The sequence below is a fragment of the Ictidomys tridecemlineatus genome, chromosome 5 (assembly GCF_052094955.1).
Source record: "Ictidomys tridecemlineatus isolate mIctTri1 chromosome 5, mIctTri1.hap1, whole genome shotgun sequence".
Classification (NCBI taxonomy): Eukaryota; Metazoa; Chordata; class Mammalia; order Rodentia; family Sciuridae; genus Ictidomys; species Ictidomys tridecemlineatus.
Genome location: NC_135481.1, coordinates 23,519,954 through 23,544,660, shown reverse-complemented (window position 1 = coordinate 23,544,660; position 24,707 = coordinate 23,519,954). Strand labels below are relative to the sequence as shown.

At 35.2% G+C, this 24,707-nt stretch overlaps 1 protein-coding gene across 4 annotated transcripts in view; it reads right to left on the bottom strand.

The window, feature by feature from the left end:
- Positions 1-24,707, bottom strand: part of Adam10 (ADAM metallopeptidase domain 10) — a 151,049-nt gene that overhangs the window by 112,708 nt on the left and 13,634 nt on the right. For all 4 annotated transcript variants that reach the window (XM_078049551.1, XM_078049553.1, XM_005316620.5 and 1 more), the window contains one exon: positions 2,429-2,579. Coding sequence is in view for 2 of the 4 variants with exons in the window: in XM_005316620.5 (XP_005316677.1) it covers positions 2,429-2,579 (151 nt within the window). In the remaining 2 variants the exon portion in view is untranslated. The remainder of the gene's footprint in view (positions 1-2,428; positions 2,580-24,707) is intronic.

Sequence of the window (24,707 nt, the reverse complement as noted above, 5' to 3'; positions counted from 1 at the left end):
ACCTATCAGTTCTACGTTTATCGGCCATCATTCCCAGCCTAGACCAAGTAACTTTTAACTAGCAGTCAAAGATGTTTTAGATGACTAAGTAACAGCATACTTACTCTTTGTCTCTCTCTCATTTGCTTACACATATACAAAGAAGCTAGGTATATGTTTTGCAACATAATATGAAATACGTGATAGATCTAATAAAAATCTAATGATATAATAGGAATGTGATATCCAAATCAAAGGCAACTAGAAGTTTCTTTTAGTAATCAGATGACACAGGAATATAATATTAAGAATATTTTGAGAGATCACTAAAAACTTATGAAGGCTAATGATTACTTATTATTTCGTAGTACTAATAAAGAAAGGGTCATTTTAAAATATCTAAAGTGAAGTCATTAAATTTACATGAATTGCTATTGAAATATGGAAGATATGTTAAATTAAATAATAAGCATTTCTATAGGCAAATACTTTGTTTCACAGCATTTCTAACTATCTGATTTTTTTTTTTTTTTAATCCACTAAAACCTTTTCTGGGCTGGGGTTGTGGCTCAGTAGAGTGCTCACCTAGCATGTGCAAGGCCCTGGGTTCGGTCCTCAGCACCACATAAAAATAAAATAAATAAAATAAAGGTATTATATCCAACTACAACTAAAAAAATAAAATATTTTTTTAAAAAACTTTTCTGGGTATGGTGGTACATACTTATAATCCCTATAACTCAGGAGGCTGAGTCAGGAGAATTGCAAGTTCAGGGCCAGCCTCAACAACTCAGTAAGATTCTGTTTCAAAATACAATTAAAAAAAGGAAAAGAAAACAGAGTAGAGAGCACTGGGAATGGAGCTCAAAGGTTCAATCCCCAATAATGAAAAATAAAAAATTTTTTTAAATTTAAAAACAAGAAAGAAAAAAATAAAAGAAAATCTTTCCTAAGCACCTGTATAACATATATGCAATATAATAGACAATAATAAATGGTAACCAGGGTACTTTCATTTCAGAAACAAAAAACACAACTGTAGAAAAATAAATAATACACAAATGGAAAGGAAGAAAACAAATCAAATACCAATGGTACAGATAAGGAATTTTTTTTAAAAGAGAGAGAGAGAGAATTTTAATATTTATTTTTTTATTTTTTATTGGCAGACATAACATCTTTGTTTGTATGTGGTGCTGAGGATCGAACCTGGGCAGCACGCATGCCAGGCGAGCGCGCTACCACTTGAGCCACAACCCCAACCCCAGATAAGGAATTTTAAAGTTCAGAGGAAGGGGTAAAATGTCTAAAAGGCAGAAGTTGAATTGAATGTTAAAATATAATCAGGATTTTTAGGTAAATGCCAGAGAAAAAACTGTACATATATAGCAAACACTAAGAAAATTCTGGGTGAAAAGACATTTAATGTTAAGAAATAGAATAAAGTTTAGAATAATTGACTCTGATTAATTTCAGAGAAACCTTAAAGACAAATTAGGGAACCTGGCTAATAATCATTAATGGAAGACTGCAGCTCAATAAGCTGACATGAAAAAGGAAGCATGTAGGGAAGAGTCCATCCTGTAGCAGTATGCAGAATAGCTTTAACGATATAGTGGAAACTCTGAAAACTATTGGGAAATAAATAATATAGCTCTCAATCCAGGTTACATCAATATAAAAAGAATATATTTGATAAAAAGAATATATTTGATAATTAATGCAGGCAAGAGAGGGACCAACAAAGAGCTCAAGGATTTAATATCTAAGTATGCCAACAGAGAAAAGGGGAGGGAATTTTTTTTTTAAAAAGCAGGGTTTTGAATATGCACTGTGTAAGTTAAATCATTTAAATTCTCTGGACCTTAGTTTCCTCAGATACAAAGAGACATTTTCCTTTCTTAGTGTTGAGAAGATTAATAAGAGAAGGCATATAAAGCATTAAGAACACAAAAGACACTCAACAATTTTTTAACTCTCTCCCCTAGCTGTCCTTTATCCCTTAAAAATTCTGTTTCAGATTAAAGCCAGGTTAGCAAGTAATACCAGGGATTATTTTAGAACCTGATAAAATTGAATCAATGAGCAATTAAATGACTTATTCAATAGCATAGTTATCTTTTCTGTTGGCACAAGAAGATATATGTATTGACCATAAAACGTAAGGAGTGGTAGGAAACTGTGAACACAGTATCCTCTTTAAAAGTACATATCTTCTATAATATATAGAAAATCTGATTCATAATTTTAAAACATTTACAATTGGTTGTTTCCTTAAATGTATAAAAGGGCAGTCCATTTGAAGATATTTTTTAATATATATACCAAATTCCAAAGGAGGCTAAATTTCCATGTGGGGACCTTTTCTTTAAAGAAAAAGAAAAAAAGAATATAAATTTCTTCTTTTAGATTGAATAAAGGGAAACTTCAGACACAGCAACTAACTTACCTTCCATGGGCATGGAAATCTAGACGTAAAAACTGGTCCTCATGTGAGACTGCTCTTTTGGCACGCTGGTGTTTTTGGTGTAATGAATCCACGTTGTAAGATAATCCTTCATAATGTCTAATATACTTATTTAGAGGATTTCCATACTGACCTATACAAAAAAGACAACAATTTGAATTAGCATCATTCTGAAGGACCCTTCTAGTTCTAACACAATTACTAAAATATCTATGAATATGTATGAAACAATTAATTGTCTCACTAATTCCAGTACTAATATTATGAATCTTCTGCTCATATTATTCCACATTTTTAAAACTTACTGTAGTGTAATTTCAACCATACACAAGTTTGGGCTTTAGATGTAGGCTTGTCTTAGATGTCCTATATTAAATGGAGAAAGTTCACTTTCAAACTTTGCAGATCAAAACTGTAAGATGCGGGGCTAGGGTTGTGGCTCAGGGGTAGAGAGCTCACCTTGCACGCACTAGGCCCTGGGTTCAATCCTCAGCACCACATAAATATAAACAAGTGAAATAAAGATATTGTGTCTGACTACAACTAAAAAATTTAAAAAATTTTTTTAAAACTGTAAGATGCTGGTTTATCACCTCTCTTTCTGCATCTATTTAGGATAATCTTACAGTTTCTTTCTTTTTAATTTGCTAATGTGGTGAATTAACTTGACTTTTTTAATGTTAAACCAACCTTGCATTCCTGAGATAAACCACACTTAGTCATATTTTTTATTCAATTTGCTATAATTTTGTTTAGAAATTTTATTTTCCATGTTCATGAGAGATAATAATTTTTAGTTTTCTTTCAACTAAGTTTTAAAAAAAAAACAAAAACAAAAAGAGCTGCAAAGTATTCTTTCTTCTTCAATTTTTGGAACAAATTTATGCAAAATTTGTAATATGTCTTCCTTGAATATTTCTTAAAATTAACAAATGAAGCCATCCTGGCCTGGAGTTTTCTTCATGGAAATATTTTTAACTATAATTTCAATTTCATAAGTAGAAAAAAAGCTACTCAGGCTACCCATTTCTTTGAGTGGACTCTGGTAAGAATTTCTCCATTTTATCCACATTGTTAAATTTATGGAAATAAAGTTATTCATAATATTATTTTTTATATCTTTTGAATCTATAGCAATGTTACCTCTCTCATTCCTGATATAAACTATTTCTATCTTTTGTTTCTGGATCAGAATAGCTAGAAACTTGTCAATTATATTGATCTTCTCAAAGAATCCCTTTAATTCCATCGATTTTTCTTATTTTTGTTTGTATTTTGTTTTCACTTCAATCTTTATTAATCCTTCTGCTTACAGTGAATTTAATTTGCCCTTCTTTTTTTACTTTCATAAGGTAAGTCAGCCAATTTAAGACTTTTTTCCTAACATAGGTGTTTAGTGTTATAAACGTGTGTTCTTTATATACCGCTTTAGGAGCAACTCAAGAATTCTATTATGTTGTATTTTCATTTTCACTCTGTCCAGCATATTTTCTAATATCCCTTTTTTTGAGAGGGAAAGGGTACCATCGATTAAACCCAGGGGCACTCTGTTACTGAGCCACAACCCCAGCCTTTTTTGTGTTTTATTTAGAGACAGGGTTTTACTGAGTTGTTTAGCACCTCACTATTACTGAGGCTGGCTTTGAACTCTCAATCTCCTGCCTCAGCCTCCTAAGGTGCTGGGATTACAGCATGCACCACCATACCCAGCTTTACCCTTTTACTTTTAATTTATCTTTTCTTTATATTTAAAATGAGTTCCTGTAGGCAGCATATAGTTGGGTCTTGCTTCTTACTAAATCTGGCATGTTTAGATGATTTATGTTTAAAGTGGTTCTGGCTGGGAGTATTTTTCAGTAGTAGAGCACCTGCCTAGCAATTGTGAGGATTCCCAGAACCACCAAAACTAAAATGAAATGAAAAATAAAGTGGTTACTATATGATATAGGTTTAAGTCTATCATTCTTGCTATTTATTTTCTTTTGTGTCATCTGTTCTTTGTTCCCTTTTGTGCTTTTTTATCTTTTTTAGACTAATTATTGTTTTATTCCATTTTATCTTTCGTCAGCTTATTAACAACAAATCTTTGGCAATTTTAGCAGTTCTTTTAGAGTTCACAGTACAGATCTTTAATTTATCCCAAGTTCAATTCAGTTATAATACATGTTGAGCATCCCTAATCCAACAATCCAAAACTTTGGAAGACATTAGGATAATACATTAAATCTGTTTCACAATTTTTGTAACTCAGTCTTTGAGGGGGTGCTGGAAATTGAACCGGGGATTTGCACATAAACTCTAAAACTTTCTGAACTCCAATGTAACAAGTGAAAAATTCCACATCTGACCTCACATGATGGGGTCACACTTAAAACATGAGAGCACTAAAAATACAGAATAAAATTACCAAGTTTTTGGTTTTTTGTTTGTGCTTTGGGTTTTGTTTGTTTTCTGATGTTGAAAACTGAACCCAGGACCACAGGCATGCTAGGAAAATGCTCTACCAGTAAGTACCCAGCCAAAAAAGTTTCAATGTACAATTCAGATAAAATATTTTGCCACTTCTAATAACTTAAAACAATAACTGTTTCTGTTCTAGTGAAAGACTTGTGATACAAGCTCAACTAATTACAGGGATAGAACACTGCTAGAAAAGTTATTAAACAAAGTCATCTTTGTCCCACAGAAAATAATTTTATAAAGTACATAATGTTCACTTTCACAGGCAAAGGTAAAAATGACAGTGCAGCTTTATGTAAGTCAAAGATTTTTTCTCAATCTTTACAATTGGGATAAGATATAATTAATGAAATTTAATTGAGAAAGTTAAAAATGCTATGCAAGAACACATGGCTACGAAGGACAGACACATCATTATCATCTTCTATAAGACTAATGAAAGTTTCTGTTAATTATATCTCAATATCAGTATTTAGATTATCTCAATAATGTGAAGAAAACGATGTTAAGATAACATGTGACAACTGTTATTTTTATAATTTCTCCATCTCAATATTAATGACATGAAGAAGAGAAGGAGGAAATTATATAAAAAGCATTTCCCCTCCCCTCATACACACACCAAAAACAACCCTCAAGAAATGAAATCAAAGAAAATAACTAGTGTATGCTTGAGCTGGGTGACACAGGTAGGTCATAAGTACCAATTCCCTTCCCAAATCCATGCTTGATGATACTATGTTGATAACTTAAAATCAGCTACCAATCAGAAGGAGCATTTATAATACTAAAATTAGGAAAGGCTATAAATCAGAGAAATTTTCTTCTTTTTTCCAAAAGAACCAATATACTACTAATACAACACTGGACATAACCTAATGATATCATTTTTTCAAACAAGGAGCCAAACATACAGAACATTATAATGAAAATCTGGGAAAGCATAGCACACTGAACTTCTGACAATGCCCCTAACCTTCAGAAGCCATGCAATTCACATTTTTAAATATCTCAAAAGAGAATAGAACACTGGAATTCTCAAAAAGATTGTATATGATCATGATAAGTGCTGTGATGCATACCTGTAATTCTGGATACTGGGGAGACTAAGGCAAAAGGGTTGCAAGTTCAAGGCTAACATCAGCAACTTAGTGAGGCCCTAACCAATTTAGCAAGACTCTGCCTCAAACTTTAAAAATTTTTTAAAGGGCTGGGGTTAATATAAGCTCAATGGCAGAGTGCTTACCTAGCATGTACAAGGACCTGGGTTTAATACCCAGAACCACAATTCATTCATTCATTCATTCATTCATTCATTCATTCATTCATTTAAATAAATATGTTTCACAGGCTAAGAGGCATACTGGAAAATAAACATGATGAGGGGAAGTGAAAAATAAAACTAAACTTAAGCTAGTCAACACAATCCAATAAGAATATAAAATCACACAAAAGTAAACCAAAGGGGGCTGTGATTATGGCTCAATGGTAGAGCATTTGCCTAGCATGTGTGAAGCACTGGGTTTGAGCCTCAGCATCACATAAAAATAAAGGTATTATGTTCATCTACAACTAAAAAATTGTTTTAAAAAAGTAAATCACAGGCTAATGGCTGAAACCAGAAGACAAAAATGTGTATATTAATAAAATAATAATAAATTTAAATACATACATTAAAATGAACTATGGGTGGGAAATACAAAGAAAGCCAGAGAAAAAGATGTATAACATACAGAAAAAGAAGGGTAAAAATGACAGTGAAGCTCTATGTAAGTCAAAAGATGTTAAAGTGCTACAAAACTTTCTCAGCCAAAGAGTCTATAACCAGTGAAATTATCCTTCACAAATGAAGGATGGAGGAGGATGAAATGAAGCCTTTTTTGGACTTTAAATTAATTAATACTTAATCATTACTAGAAATGTTAAAGGAAATTCTCCAGTCAGAAAACACATTACATGGAAATCTGTACTGGCACAAAGAATAATGATAGAAATGATGTATGTATGAGAAAATAAAAAAAGATTTTTTCTTTTTTAATCTATTTAAAAGTGACCACATTTTTTTAAAAAAATGATGTACTGTGGCATTTATGACATATAGTATAAATATATACAACACTCACAACACAATGGAAAAGAGAAATTAAACTGTACTTATATTGTATATGAAGTAGAATAATACTAAAGCTGGGGCCAGGTGCGGTGACACACACCTGTAATCCCAGCAATATAGGAGAATGGTAAATTCAAAGCCAGCCTCAGCAACTTAGCAAGGTTCTAAGTAACTTAGTGAGACCTGATCTTAAAATAAAAAATAAAAAGAACCTGGGAATGTGGGTCTGTGGTTAAGTGTCTCTGGGTTCAATCCCTGGTATGTGTTTGTACACACATACATACACACACACACACACACACACACACACACACACACACATACATATAAAAATGCACACATATATGCCTTTTTTTTTTTTAAGCTGGGGATGTACTCAGTAGTAGAATGTTGCTTAGCATGCATGAGGCCTTCAGTTCAATTCCAAGTACCCCCACACACACAAAGTGAATAATATTACCTGAAAGTCTACAGTGATAAGTTTTAGAAGTTTTAGATTTATATTGTATACTATAGGAACAACCACTTTAAAAAAATGACAAATAGTTACATTATATAAATCTATAACATAAAGAGAAAATTTTTAAAGTAAGTCCCAAAGAATTCAGGAAAAGAGCAGGAGAAAGTAACTTATGAACAGATGAAAATAGGATGATAGTTTTAAACTCAGCCCCATATCAACAATTAAAAGTAAACATAACAAAGCCAGAACTATTGTTATTTGTCTTAAGAGGAAATGTAAATGTATAGTGTCTAACAGACCTTTAAACACAAACTCAAAGTAGGTCAAAGTATAAAGAATGAAAAAAATTATCCAAACACGAACCCAAAAAAAGTAAACTTCAAAATAAGCAAACAAAAAACTGTGAGGAATAAAGAGGGACATTTCTTAATTTAACAAGCAAATCCACAGCCCTTCATGGTAGAGGTAAAGGACTGATGCCACAGACTCATCCCTATGACGACGATGTCAAAGCCCACCAAACTTGGGAAGGGAAAGGCAGAATTGGAAAATCACATGATACTGGAGTAGAAAGAGTTTATCTTGATGATATTTGGATATTGGTTCTATTGTATATGCAAAGCAAAGCAAAGAATCCAGAGGAAAATTTGTGGAAAAAATTAAGATATAAAAATAAGATTTATATAAATGCACGAACTGTGATCCTGAAAGAAAACAAACCAACAGCAATCACAGCAACTAAGCAAACTTGAGCACAGAAACCCAAAACAAACCCTCCCTGAAATCAGTGTGAACAAAGTTGAGATAAAATATAGCCTGGTATGATGGTGTACTCCTGTAATCCCAGCAGCTCAGAAGCCTGAGGCAGAAGGATCACAGGTTCAAAGCCAGCCTCAACAATTTAGCAAAGCCCTAAGCAATATAGTGAAACCCTGTCTCAAAATAAAATATAAAAAAGGCTGGGGATGTGGCTCAGTGCTTAAGCAACCCTGGGTTCAATCTGCAATATCAAAAAAGAAAAAAAGTTTGAGGTGAAACACAATATGTACAATAAGAAAGCTCTACAATATGTACAATAAGAAAGCTCTCAATCAAGTGAATAAAGCATGAATAAACTGCAAAGTAAAAAATAAGAGAACAAGGGCTGGGGTTGTGGCTCAGCGGTAGAGCGCTCGCCTCACATGTGCGAGACCCTGGGTTCGATCCTCAGCACCACATAAAAATAAATAAGTGAAATAAAGGTGTTGTGTCCAACTACAAATAAAAAATTAAAATATTTAAAAAATAAGAGAACAAGATAATCCTACATCTGTATGTACATAATAGAACTTTGAAGTATATGAAGAAAAACTTGATAGAACTAAAGAACTAAGCCAGGTGTGGTGGTACAAGCATGTAATCCCAGGTATTCAAAAATAAGGCAGGAGGATCACAAGTTCAAGGATAGCCTGAGCAATTTAGTGAGATCCTATTTGTTATGATTTGGATGTGAGTTATCCCCAAAAGCTCATGTGTGAGACAATGCAAGAAGGTTTAGAGGAGAAATTATTGGGTTATGAGAGCCTTGACCCAATCAATGAATTAATCCCCTGTTAAGAGATTAATTGAGTGGTAACTGAAGGTAGGTAGGATGTAGCAGGAGGAGCTGGGTCATTGGGGGCATGCTTTTGGGGTACATATTTTTGTATCTGGCAAGCTGTGTGTGTGTCTCTCTCGGTCGCTCCCCACCCCCACCCCACTTCCTGACCATCATATGAGCTGCTTCCTTCTGCAACACTTTTCCACCATGAAGTTTTACCACAACTTGAGCTTCAAGGAATGGAGCTTGCTGTCTATGGACTGAGACGTCTGAAACCATGAGCCACCAAATAAACTTTCTCCTCTAAAATTGTTCTTGTCAGGTCTTTTAGTCATTGCAGCAAAAAAGCTAACTAAAACACTGTCTCAAAATAAAATCAAAGGGTTGGGGATGTGGCTCAGTGGTAGAGTGCCTCAGAATTCAATTCCCAGTCTCATCAAAAAAAAGAACTGAAAGAAATAAACAAATTTTTTTAGAGTTAGCCATTGTAACAATCTTTTCTGAACAACAACAAAAAAAAGCTAAAAATCAGTAAGGATACACAAAATTTGAATACTATCAGCATCAATATAAATAAACTGACCTGACCAATAATTTACAGATCCAACAAAAGAATACATATTTTTCTCAAGGTGACACAGACACTCACCAAGACAGACCTTAATTCTAGGCTATAACACGTTTCCATAAATTTTAAAAGAAATCTTTGTCTCTGACTATAGTAGAGTTAAACCAATTTAACAGATTTCCAGAAAAATTCCCCAATATTAGGAACTTAACACTTTCTAAATATCCCATTGGTCAAGGAATAAATCAAAGAAGAAACTAGAAAGTATTTCCATTGACTATAAAGAGCACAGGGAACATTTTGGATATAGAAATGTTCTGTCATGATTATATAGTAGTTATGACTATATACAGTTCTCAAAATTCACAGATTTGTACACCTAAAACTATTTTTGAGCCAGGTGTAGTGGCACACTCCTGTAATCCCAGAGGCTCAGGAGGCTGAGGAGGATCACCATTTCAAAGCCAGCTTCAGCAATGGTGAAGTGCTAAGTAACTCAGTGAGACACCGCGTCTCTAAATTTAAAAAAAAAAAAAATACAAAACAACAATTTTGAATTTTATCATATGTAAATTATACCTCAATAAAGCTGAATAACTTTTTTTTAAAATGTTGAAATAAGGTAGTAGGTATATGGGTTAGCCTTTCTTTCTACTTTTCCCTGATAAAATCTTTTGTAATAAAAAAAAAAAAAAAATTTCCAGAAGCCAGGCATTGGTGATGCACAACACATATAATCCCAGAGACTTAGGAGACTGAGGCAGGAGGATCACAAGTTCAAAACCAGCCTCAGTAACTTAATGAGATCCTATCTCAAAATAAATATTTTTTAAAAAGCCTTGGTATAGATATAGGTCAGTGGTACAGTGCTTCTGGGTTCAATCACCAGAATGAATGAATGAATGAGTAAATAAATAAATAAATATCTTGCATGAATAAGGGCCTGGGTTCCATCCCCAGCATCATAACAAAGAAAACAAAGACAATTCAAAATATTCCCACTTGTTCACTCCATAAAATAAATGAAATCAACATCCTATTCACCTCCAATAAACTACCAGCCATCCTTTAATGACTCATTATTTCTAAATACTACATTGTGCTAACAGGATACAAGGAACAAAAGACAGGAAATAAAAGAATAAATGCTAACTAGAGATTGCAGGTACCAAAAGAACAGCAAAGGAAACAAACATCAAGGGGGAGGGGGGGTGGGGGTGGCGAGGGGATCAGTTGGGAAAGTAGCAACTATTCCATTTTCAAGAAGTTCTTGGGAGATTGGAAGGTCCAACTCAACATTTAGGCTAAAAAACTAAAACAAATCTAGAAACCTATTATTCACCATGTGTTCAAATAACAAGACATTCATTAAATATTATCACAGACACTGGAAATTTGGATTTCTGGATGTTTCAGTCCTCACCCAATTAAATCTTTTAACATGTATACCATTTTCAATTTTCCTAACACAGAGACATTGCTGTTCAAACTGTTTCAGAGCCTAGCAGCATGAGTACTTCTGGGAAAATTCTTCACATAATAATCTTGGGCTCCTACCCCATAAATCTATTGATCCTCCAAGTGACCCAGGCTCTACCCCCAGACTACCTAAGAGGAATATGGATGCATATTAAAGTTTGAAAAGCACTGCAACTTTTCTTCATACAGAAATTCCCTTACTTCTACCAGCAGTTGTATTGTTTTTTCTACATCATGTTCAGCATTTAACAGTACATTACTAGGGCTAGGTACCACACCACAGGTGCTACCATTTAACAGCAATTAAAGTAGTGCAGTGACACATTGAGCCAGCAGCTCAGGAAGTTGAGGCAGGAGGATTCCAAGTTCAAAGCCAGTCTCAGCAACTTAGCAAGGTCTGAAGCAACTAAGTGAGACCCTGTCTCAAAAAATTTTAAAAAGGGATGAGGATGTGCCTCAGTGGTTAGGCAACCCAGAGTTCAACCCCCAGTACCAAAAAAAAAAAAAAAATGCCTCAACTGATGTCTCAGGTAATGTACTGATTAGAGAAAGTATCCTATAATATAAGAGCACCAGTCTCCAAACTATAACCCAAAGGATAGTTGTCAATCACCTGTTTTGACCACAGAGCAAAGCTCATTCATTTACACATTTTCTATCATTGCTTTCACAATAAAGTTGAATAAACATTTGATATCTGTTATCTAACTTTACAAAATATTAAATAACAGGTATCAAATCTTTGGGAAGTCACTTAACATTTGGTTTCATTAGTATTGACTGTTTATTATAACCCACCCTTTTATTTTCCTCTGTAATAGGAGTACTAACCCGAAATCAATAGACCTCTGTGATGGTTAATTTTAGGTGTCAACTTGACTGTATTAATGAATATCTAGAGAACTGGTAAAGCATTGTTTCTAGGTGTGTCTGTGAGGGTACTTCCAAGAAAACTGCCATGTTAAGTCAGTGGACTGAGTGGGGAAGATGTGCACACTGATCTGATCAGTGCAGGCAAGCACCATCCAATCATACAAAAACATACAGAACAAAAAGGCAGAGGAAAAGCAAATCTATTCTCATTCTTTCATTCATTCATTCTTTCTTTCTCTCCCTACTAAAACTAGGACACTTCTTCTCCAGCCTCTGGACATGAGAACACCAGGTTTTCCAGCCTTTGGACTCCAGAAACACACTAATACTGTTCCCATCTCTAAATTCTCAGGCCTTTGGCTTCAGACTGAGTTACACCATGAACTTCACCAGATCTGAGACTTTGACTTGGACAGAGGCACATTACCAGCATCCCAGGGCCAAACAAATAGATCCTTGAATAAATATCCTCTATTGGTTCTGTCCCTCTGAAAAACCATAATACAACCTCTAAAGGGAGATCATGAACCTCTTTATTTTTATATTCAAAATTCTAAAAATATTCCTTATTTTGCTTCTAGGCATTTTGTTTCTTCTTCTTCTATTTAAATCTTTTACTAATTTATTTATAATTTTACCTCTCCATGCTAGGGATCAAACCCAGGGCAAGCATCTATCACTGAACTACATACACCCCTAGTGCTCTTTTCTTAACTTACTACACAACTAGGACTACCCCAAATCATGCTGTATAACAGTAAATGAAGGCATTTTTAGTTTGCTCTCAACTTTAATAAGAATACCTTTAGTTTTTCATTGTTGTATTTCATATATTTATAAAATCATGCTAAGTCCAATTTTCCCATTTCTATTTTAAAAATCTAGTATTCAAAAATTCAAATGAAAATTTGGCTAAAAGACACTAAAAAACATTTTCTAAAACAGTTTCATATTTCACATCTCCAAAGAGAAAAATTAAAACTCCAAACTGTTTTTTATTTGTAAAATTATTCTATTTTTTAATGTACACTAATAGCTTACTATCTACAGAAAATACTATAATTGGATAAACATCTTATTTGTTTAATTAAATAATGCTTATTAATTAGATATAATAACTAAAATTTAGCAACCACCTGCAAACTCCCAAACTTTGTACTGCTTACATTTTTTTCACTTTATCTACTCAATAAACCTATAGTAAGAACTATTAGCCAATTTTAAAGAAAATCAAGGCTGCCAAACAAGTAGGAGACAGTGCCAAGGAGATAATCTTGGTTACAGGGATTTCAAGACAGCTGGGCATGGTGGTACACACCTAAAATACCAGCTACTTGGGAAGCAGAGGCAGAAGGATCACAAGTTCAAGGTCAGCCTTGCCCAATTTAATAAGATCCCATCTCAAAAAACACTCTAGAGAGGATAGGCACCAAGATGCACACCTGTAATCCTGGTGACTCAGGAGGTGAAGGCAGTAGGATTACAAATTTGAGGCCAGCCTGGGCAATTTAGTGAGGGCCCTGTCTCAGAATAAAAAAGGTGGGATGGGAAAGGGCAGATACTGCTAAATTATAAAGAATCCCTGGGTTTAATCCCCAGTACTGAAGGAGGTTGGGAGGTGGAGGAAATGAAAGAAAGAGAAATAGCTGGGAGTAGCTCAATGGTACAGCATCTGTGGGTTCAATCGCCAATACAGGGGGAAAAATATTTCAAGATAAACTAAAGCAATTCTATTATCTTCATCATAAATAAAGTCAGGGGGACTGGGGATGTAGCTTAGTTGATTAAGTGCTTGACGAATGCACAAGGCCCTGGGTTCAATCCTGGCATAGACAGACAGATAGACAGACAGACAGACAGACAGATAGATAGATAGATGATAGATAGATAGATAGATAGATAGATAGATAGATAAAGGTCAGGGGCTGGGGTTGTAATTCAGTGGAAGAGCACTTGCCTAGCATGTGTGAGGCACTGGGTTTGATCCTCAGCACCACATACAAATAAATAAAATAAAGGTCCATTGACAACTAAAAATTATTCAGTAAATAAATAAATAAAATCACCATTCATGTTTCTGAAGTAACTACAAAAAACTAAAAAGAAAAAAACATCAAAATACTGCACATGGCACAGACCTTTCAAAAACTAAACTGACATCTACGTTTAAGATGTAGAAAAACATGATGAAATACTAAAGAAGAATATACTTTTTATAAACCAAAAAATATATATGTATACCCTTGATTTCCACAGCTAGTAATTGAAATTGGCATGGTTCACTCCACAGGAGTCTGGGCCAATCCCCAACTCTTGTACTATTTACCTCAGTCAGACACCACAAAATTGCCTGTTCCCACATGCAGAGTCTGGACCTACTAAACTGAGGTCTATTCCTACATTTTAGCCAGTCAAGAGCTCAAAAGTAGAGACGGAACACAGTTCTATCATCAAATTTCACTGAGAAATGTTACAAATTCACCCATCTCTATCTAAACAGGGCTTAGCCTCTGCTCCACTCACTTTGGGATAAGATCTCTCCTTATTACAGATCTTCCTGATTTCCCAACTGTCAAGTTGCTTAATTGTCTACTCCATTTCCTTATCATCTACTCTAGTCCAATCCTGGTTATATGCTAGATTTCTCTCTCAGTTCAGGTTCTATCAATTTATAAATATACATGCTCTGGTACTTATATTATCACTGCTTCTATAATATCAAGCAAATCAAGAGAAATCACAAATCTGAGGTGGGCATAGTGAAGCACACCTATAGTTTCAGCTATGCAAGAGGTAGAGAAAGGAGGATCACTTAAGCCCACCAGTTGGAGATCAGCCTGATCTTAATTGATTCCTACACCTCTCATGCAATATTCTCTTCCTTGAAGTAACTACTGACTGCTATTCCAATTCATTATTTATTTGAATACTGGAACCCTCCCCACTTGTATGTTCCTTTACACGACCCAGGTATCCCTAGAAGCCAGTATATATCATAATTCTCCTTCAAAATATGAAAAAATATTAAAACTGTTCAGCGCCACTTTTATACCAGAAACACAACCTAAAAATATTTGGGGGTATGGGAGAAGTGTCATAAATGCCTAAAGGAAGCATACTACTGCCAAAATTTCAGCAAGCAAACATATGTCTGTTCACTTCAGAATCCATGCCTCCAGAGCTGATTCTGATCAGAAGTCCCGAGATCAAAAAAATAGGTTACATGCTTGTTTCTTAGTTGCAAATAGAAGTCTTAAGAATTGAATTGGGTTGATGAAACTTGTAAAGCTGAAAATGTGCCAATCACAGCAATGTTCCAAAGTATCTAGACAAAGACCATAAAAAATGACTAGTCTCCTTTTAACTTCCATTCCTGCCTCCTGATGGCTGTTCAAGAAAAGACATGTCACTCCTCTGCTCAAAACATTCCAAAGGCTTCCCAATTCAAAGTCCTAACTATGGCTTAAAGCTTAACATGCTCCTTATAAGGGTCTGCTTTCTCCCACCCAACTTCCATACCTCTCTTATCTTATACCACTTTTCCTTTACTGTGTTATAGCCACATTAGTCTCCTTTTTTCCTCTTTATCTGGAATATCTTCCCACAAAGCAAGAATTGACTGCTTCACTTCATTCAGTTATCTACTCAATTTCTCCTCCAAAAGTTTCTCTGATCAACCTATCTAAATGAGCATATCTCTGTCATCTTCATCCTAATATCCTGCTTTATTTTTCTTCATATCAACCCTAATTAACATATACTCCCAATACCATCACTAGAACATAAATTGAAAATGAAGACTTTATTTTGTTCACTAATATGCACTCTCAGCACCTACACCAGTTAGGATGCAAAATAGATGCTCAAAAATATTAATATAATTAATGAATTCTCTCAACATTCTATGGAACGTTTCCATTTTCATTTATACAGAAAGCAGCCTACACCTTGTTGATGGAGAGTCCTAACCCAATCATTAGAAAACGTGGTACTACGATTACACAGCCAAGAATTATAATTTCAAAGAGACCTAACATTTATAGTATGCAATTGCACATGGCACATGTCTGTAATCCCAAAGACTCAAGAAGCTGAGGTGGGAGGATCACAAATTCATCTCCAGCCTCAAAAATAAGCAAGGACCTAGGCAACTTAGTGAAATCCTGGCTCAAAGTAAAATAATCAAAAGGTCTGGGGATGTACCTCAGTAGTAAAGTACCCCTGGGTTCAATCCTCAATATACCCCCAAAAAATTACAGATCTATTCACCACATAAGGAAAATTAAATATTCTTTTACTGATGAAATAAATGCAGTTGGGCATTTGTCTCTGTAATTATCCATACAGTTTTCAACATTAGCATTTTTGGACAGACTTGCTACCTACTCCTCTGTGCCTGTTTTCCCATCTATAAAGATAGGTGAAAGTAGTACTTTGTGCCTAAGAGTGTTGTTATATGGATGGTTTATACATAAAATGCTTACAAGAGCATATAACACATACTATGAAAGAATGCAATAAATTATGGCTACATTAGCTAATGAATGCATTATCTAATTAAACTTTAAAAACAATCAGGTAAGAAAAGATAAATCTTAAGATGAGGTACAGAGGGTTTGTGGATATAACTCAGCAGTAAAAACACTTGCCTAGCATGAGAAAGGCCCTAGGTTCAATTCCGGGGGGAGGTGGGAGGTGGGGAGGTGAGGATGAGGCACAGAGAAGTTAGTAGCATGCCAAAGACTAGATCTAATTAAACAAAAATTGGGGGGTGGCTTTTAAAATTTGAATAATAACAACAGCAAAATTTGCAAGTTTCATGGGGTATAATCACATAATCATGGAGATACTCTGTATACTCATCCTTTATTTCCCTTTTCAGGCTAATTATTACAGTGAATGGCAATTTTGTTTTTCTTGTAGTTGTGTATGGACTGAATGCCTTTATTTAATTTATTTATTTGTACGTGGTGCTAAAGATCCAACCCAGCGCTAGGCAAGGGCTCTGCCACTGAGCTACAGCCTCTGCCCACAACCAATGTTTTCTAAATAACATTTACAAAAAAAAAAAAAAGGAACACAGAACTGAGGTTGTGGCTCAACTGTAGAGAGTTTGCTAGCACGTGTGAGGCACGGGGTTCAATTCTTAGCACCACATGTAAATAAATAAAGTAAAGGTCCATTAACATCTAAAAGAAAAAAAATTTTTAAATAAATAAATTCAGCAAACTAGCTGGATATAAAATCAACACCCATAAATCAAAGGCATTTCTTTATATCTGTGACAAATCCGCTGAAAGTGAAACTAGGAAAACCACACCATTTACAATAGCCTAAAAATAAATAAATAAATAAATAAAATACTTGGGAATAAACTTAATGAAAGAGGTGAAAGACCTATAAAATGAAAACTAAAAACGCTAAAGAAAAAAATTAAAGAAGAACTTAGAAGATGGAAAGATGTACCTTGTTCTTGGATAGCCAGAATTAATACTGTCAAAATGACCATACTACCAAAATCACTGTACAGATTCTATGCAGTCCCAATCAACATCCGAATGACATTATTCATAGAAATAGGAAAAGCAAATTTAAAATTCATCTGGAAAAAAATAAAGAGAACCAGAATAGCCAAAGTAATCCTTAGCAAGACTGAAGCTGGTGGCATTACTATTCCTGACCTAAAACTATACTACAGAGAAACAGTAACTAAAACAGCATGGTATTGGCACCAAAATAGAATAGTAGACCAATGATACAGAATAGAGGGCTCAGAGTCTAACCCACATAACTTAACTTATATTAGACAAAGGCAACAAAAACATACATTGGAGAAAAGATAGTCTTGTCAACAAATGGTGCTGGGAAAACTGGAAATCCACAAGTAACATAATGAAATTAAACCTCTCTCTCTCACCATCCACAAAACTCAACTAAAAGTGGATCAAGGACACAGGAATTAAACCAGAGACTTTGCACATAATGGAAGAAAAAGTAGGCCCAAATCTCCTTCGTGTCAGTATAGACCTCAACTTTCTTAATAAAACTCCTGTAGTGCAAGAATTAAAACCAATGGGCTGGGGATGTGGCTCAAGCGGTAGCGCGCTTGTCTGGCATGCGTGCAGCCCAGGTTCGATCCTCAGCACCACATACCAACGGGGATGTTGTGTCTGCCGAGAACTAAAAAATAAATATTAAAAAAAAAAAAAAGAATTAAAACCAAGAAAACGTGGTTTTAATTCAAACTAAAAAGCTTCTTCTCAGCAAAAGAAACAAATCAGTGAGGTAAATAGAGAACCTACAGAATGGGAGCAAACCTTTACAACAAGCACATAAGATAGATCACTAATCTCTAGGATATATAAAGCACTCAAAAACCTTAACACCAAAAAAAAAAAAAAACCGCAATTAATAAATGGACCAAGGAACTGAACAGACACTTCTCAAAAGAGGACATACAATCAATCAATCAAACATATGAAAAAAAAACTTCAACATCTAGCAATTGGAGAAATGCAAATCGAAACTAAGATTTCATTTCACTCTAGTCAGAATGGCAGCTATTAAAAATACAAACAACAATAAGTATTGGCAAGGATGTGGGGAAAAATGCACACTTATACACTGCTGGTGGACTGCAAATTGGTGCAGCCAATCTGGTAAGCAGTATGGAGATTCCTTGAAAAACTGGGAATGGAACCACCATTTGACCCAGCTATCCCACTCCCCAGTTTATACCCAAAGGACTTAATAAGAGCATACTACAGGGACACAGCCACTTCAACGTTTACAGCAGCACAATTTACAATAGGTAAATTGTGGAACCAACCAGATGCCCTTAAGTAGATGAATGGATAGGGAAACTTTGGTATATATACACAATGGAACATTACTCAGCATTAAAAGAGAATAAAACCATGGCATTTGCAAGTAAATGGATGGAGGTGGAGGATATAATGTTAAGTGAAGTAAGCCAATCCCAAAAACCAAAGGCCAAATGTTTTCTGTGATATGAGGATGCTGACTCATAATGGCGATGGATGGGGAGCATGGGAGGAATGGAGGAACTTTAGATAGGGCAAAGGGGAGGGAGGGGAAGGGACAGGGCAAGGGGGAGGAATGACCATGGAATGAGTTAGACATCATTACTCTAAGTACATGTATGAAGACACGAATGGTGTGAAAATACGTTGTGTACAACCAGTGACTTGAAAAACTGTGGTATATATCTGTATTATGAAATGAATGGCATTCTGCTGTCATTTGTAACAAATTAGAATAAATAAATAATTTAATTTAAAATTTTTTAAAAAACAGGAACATACAGTAGTTAGAAAGCAACTTAGTTCCATTTATTCATTTATTTATTGGTACTGAGGATTAAACTCAGCATGCTCTATCACTGAGCTACAACCATAACACTTTTTATTTTATTTTGAGACAAAATCTCCCAATCTTCCTGCCTCCGTCTCCAGGGTCTCTGGGATTGGGATTACAGGAGTGTGCCACCGTGCCCTGTGAAACTTAGTTCTTGTAGAGAAAGTTCTAAATCATTAAACCTACCAGTACTGATTGGGGATTGGACCCAGGGACACTCCACCATTGGGCTACATTTCCGGCCCTTTTAAAGTGTTCAATTTACCTCTGGTTTGTTCTGAACAAGCTTTTAAACAGATGAGACTGAAAGGGTAGACAAGAGAAGCAGGGAAAACAGCAAATTTGTAGATAACTGAAGATAGGGATGTTGACTTGTATCAAAAGAATAGTAGCAGTGGAGCTGATGATAAACAGTCAAAATCTGCATACACTTTGAAGGAGGAGTTGACACAATTTGTTATGCAGGATTTCTTGTGCACAAGGTATTAAGAAAGGAATAGAAAATGACTCAAAAGTTTCAAAGAAGCTCAACTGAGCTTTCCTTTACTAAGACGGGAAAGACTATAAATAAAAAGGTGCCAGGTGATGTTATCAGAGGTTTCTGATTCTTTAAGTCTGAAATTCCTTTTACACATTTTAACTGGATATTTGGTCAAGCCAGGCAGCTGGGATACAGGGGTCTGGAATTCAAGGGAGAGGTCTGGAGTATAGATAAAAAATATGTCATCACAATACTAGTGGTTATTGAAAGCAAATAATAAGTACAAGCATAGAAACTACTTCCAAGTTTTTGTTGCCATTTTAATTAACGTGATTTGTGGCCCATACAGTTTTCTTTTTTAAATCCTTTGTATACAAGATTTGTACCAAAGTAAACACAGCCTACAAAACAGGAGTAAAAACTAAACAACAAAAACAAACTAGTGTCAGCTCTAAATATAGATCTGAAGCTCCTCTGATACTATCTGATGCCTCACTCATGCAAAGGCAAAATGTTAAAACAGGAAGGACTCAAGGGAATGCCAATTTTTGTTTTGTTTTGTTTTGTTTTGTTTTGTCCTGGGAATTGAACAGGATTAAAAGTACTGTGTAGTAAACTATACTAAAAAACTGCATTCATGTAAAAGTAGAAAAAAAAATGACCAGTTCCGGATGCAGAGCCAAACCGCCTGCAAGCCACCCACCATTGCGGCCCGGAGTTCTGGGGCAGAGTCACCCAACACCAGCACATAGAGCCACTCTGCGCTGGGGTTTCTTAATCACTAAAACATGGCTGCACAGCCCAACATAAAGAAACATACAGGCTTGAGGCTGCCACCGCCACGAAACTGGGATATCACCACTTCCATCATGAGGCAACAGTAAGGACCTGGGAGGTATTGGTAACCTGTAGGCACACTATAAGACAATGGGGCAAAACAGTAATACCTCAGGTCTACACAGAAAGAGAGGAAGACACACAAACATCATGAATAAACAAGGGAGGAACGTGCCCCAAACAACCAAAACACTACAACAGCAGAATCCATAGATAGTGAAGTAGATGAAATGTTAGAGAAGGAGTTCAGAATATACATAACTAACATGATTTGGGAATTATAGAACAACCTAAGTGAGGAGATACAGGCAAAAATCGATCAATCCAACAAAGAGATAAGAGAACAAATTCAGGCAATCATCAATCACACCAACACAGAATTAAGAGAGCAAATACAGGTTAAAAGAGATTACTTCAAGAGAGATTCTGAAAAAAAAAAAAAGAAAGAAAGAAATCCTAAAAAAATGAAAGAAACAATAAGCCAATTAAAAAACTCAATAGATAGCATCACCAACAGACTAGATCACTTGGAAGACAGGACCTCAGACAATGAAGACAAAATATACAATCTTGAAAACAAAGTTGACCTCACAGTGAAGATGGTATAAAATCATGAACAGAATATCCAACAATTATGAGATACCATCAAAAGACTAAACTTAAGATTTACTGGGACAGAGGAAGGTTCAGATATTCAAACCAAAGAAATGCACAATCTCTTCAATGAAATATATCGGAAAATTTCCCAAGCATGAAGAATGAATTGGAAAATCAAATACAAGAAGCCTGTGGGATACCAAATGTACAAAATTACAACAGATCTACACCAAAACACATTACAATGAAAATGCCTAGCATACAGAATATAAATAGAATTTTAAAGGCTGCAAGACAGAAAAATCAGATTACCTATAAGGGAAGTTTTTTCAACCCAGACTCTCAATGCTAGGAGATCCTGGAATAACATATACCAAACTCTAAAAGATAATGGATGCCAACCAAGAGTCTTATACCCAGCAAAATTAAGCTTCAAATTTAACATTGAAATAAAAACCTTCCATGATAAACAAAAACTAAGAGAATTTACAGCAAAAAAAGCCTGCACTACAGAACATTCTTGGCAAAATATTCCACAAGGAGGAAATTAAAAACAACAATGAAAATCTGCAAAGGGAAAAACTACAATAAAAGAAAAGCTAACCAAAGGAGAAACCAAGTCAAGCTAAATACCAAAAATTTTTAAAAAAAAATGACCAGTAATACAAATCATATCTCAATAATAACCCTAAATGGTAAATGGTTAAATTCACCAATCAAAAGACAGACTGGAAGATAGGATTTTTTAAAAAAGACCCAACAATATGCTGCCTTCGGGGCTAGTGCGATCGCCTGGCATGCGTGCAGCCTGGGTTCAACCCTTAGCACCATGTACAAACAAAGATGTTGTGTCCGCCGATAATTAAAAAATAAATATTAAAATTCTCTCTCTCTAAAAAAAAAAAAAAAAAATATGGTGCCTTCAAGAGACTCATCTCATAGAAAAAGACACCCATAGACTGAAAAATGAAAGGTTGGGATAAAATATACCATTCATGGGGCTGTGTCTGTAGTTCAGTGGTAGAGTGCCTGTCTTGCAAGTGTGAGGGACTGAGTTAGATCCTCAGCACCACATAAAAATAAATAAGGATATTAAAATATATATATATATATATATATATATATACACACACACACACACACATATATATATACATACACACACACACACACACACACACACACCATTCATTGGGACTGGGATTGTGGCTCAGCAGTAGTGTGCTCACCTAGCACAGGCGGGACCGGGTTCGATCCTCAGCACCACATAAAAATAAAGGCAATGTGTTGTGCCCATCTACATCTAAAAAATGAATTTTTAAAAAAAACTAAAAAGCTTCTTCTCAGCAAAAGAAACAATCAGTGAGGTGAATAGAGAACCTACAGAATGGGAGCAAACCTTTACCACAAGCACTTCAGATAGAGCACGAATCTCTAGGATATATAAAGCGCTCAAAAACCTTAACACACACATACAAAAAAATAACCCAATCAATAAATGGGCCAAGGAACTGAACAGACACTTCTCAGAAGAAGATATACAATCAATCAATCAAACATATGAAAAAAAGTTCAACATCTTTTAGCAATTAGAGAAATGCAAATCGAAACTACTCTAAGATTTCTTCTCACTCCAGTCAGAATGGTAGCTGTCAAGAATACAAACAACAGGCGCTAGGGTTGTGGCTCAGTGATGGAGAGCTCACCTAGCAAGTGCAAGGCCCTGGGTTCGTTCCTCAGCACCACATAAAAATAAATAAATAAAACAAAAGCATTGCGAACAACTAAAAAGAAATAAATATTTTTTTAAAAAAATAATATAAACAACAATAAGTGTTGGCGGGATGTAGGGGAAAAGAAACACTCATACATTGCTGGTAGGACTGCAAATTGGAGCAGCCAATCCGGAAAGCAATATGGAGATTCCTTGGAAAACTAGGAATGGAACCACTATTTGACCCAGTTATCCCACTCTCCGGTGTATACCCAAAGGACTTAAAAACAGCATACTATAGGGACACAGTTATATCAATGTTTATAGCAACACAATTCACAATAACTAAACTATGGAACCAACCTAAATGCCCTTCCGTAGATGAAACTATCCATTCATCTACAATGTTCCATTGTGTGTGTGTGTGTGTGTGTGTGTGTGTGTGTGTGTGTGTATATATATCCATTGGTATATATATACACAATGGAACATTACTCAGCATTAAAAGAGAATACAATCATGGCATTTTCAGGTAAATGGATGGAATTGGAGAATATAATGCTAAGTGAAGCAAGCCAATCCCAAGAAACCATAAGACAAATGTTTTCTTTGATATGAGGACACAGATGCATAATGTCCTTTGGGGGAAGAACATGAGAGAAATGGAGGAACTTTAGATAGGACAAAGTGGAGGGAGGTGAAAGCAAGGGGTAACGGGGTACAAATGATGGTGGAATGAGTTAGACATCATTACCCTAAGTGCATGTATAAGATAGGAATGGTGTGAAAATATTCTGTGTATAATCAGTGAGTGTCTTAAAAAAATATGCTCTATATGTGGAATATGAAATAAACTGCATTCTGCCATCATGTATAACAAATCAGAATAATTTTTTTTAAATAATGACCAGCAGGTTCTAAGTAGAAAAAAAAACATAACTTAGACTCTTGCCACCAGAGAGGTTTACAATTTAAGAACAATATTTTTATTTCCTGCAAATTTTCTTTGTTATTATTACTCCTCCAGATTGAACCCAGGGGTGCTTAACAACAGATCTACATCCCCAGTCCTTAATTTTTATTTTTTTGAGACAGGGTCGTAAATTGCTGAGGCTGGCTTTGAACTTGCATTCCTCCTCAGCCTCTCAAATCGCTGGGATTACAGGCATGCACTACCATGCTCAGCCCTGCAAGCAAGGCCCTAAGCAACTTAGTGATCCTCTCTCAAGATAAAAAAGGGCTGGGGATGTGGCTCAGTGGCTAAGTACTACTGGGTTCAATCTCTGGTACCAAAAAAAAGAAGAAATTATAGCCAGGTGCAGGGGTGCATGCCTGTAATCCCAATGACTCAGGAGGCTGAAGCAGAAGGATCACAAGTTCAAAGCCAGCCTCAGTGATTTAGCAATGCCCTAAGCAACTTAATGAGATGCTGTCTTAAAATAAAATAAAAAGGACTAGGTATGTAGTTCAATGATAAAGTGATCCCTGGGTTCAAGTCTTAATATGAAAGAAAGAAAGAAAGAAAAAAGAATTTCACTGATGGACTGGGATTGTAGCTCACTGGTAAAACATCTTCCTAGCATGTACCAAACCGTGGTTTAATTCCACAACACTGTAAAAAATATAAAATTTGTTCAGGATACAATTCATTAAAGTGTATATATACATATTTATGTATATACATACATCGTGTGTGTGGGTGTGTGTGTGTGTATAAAAC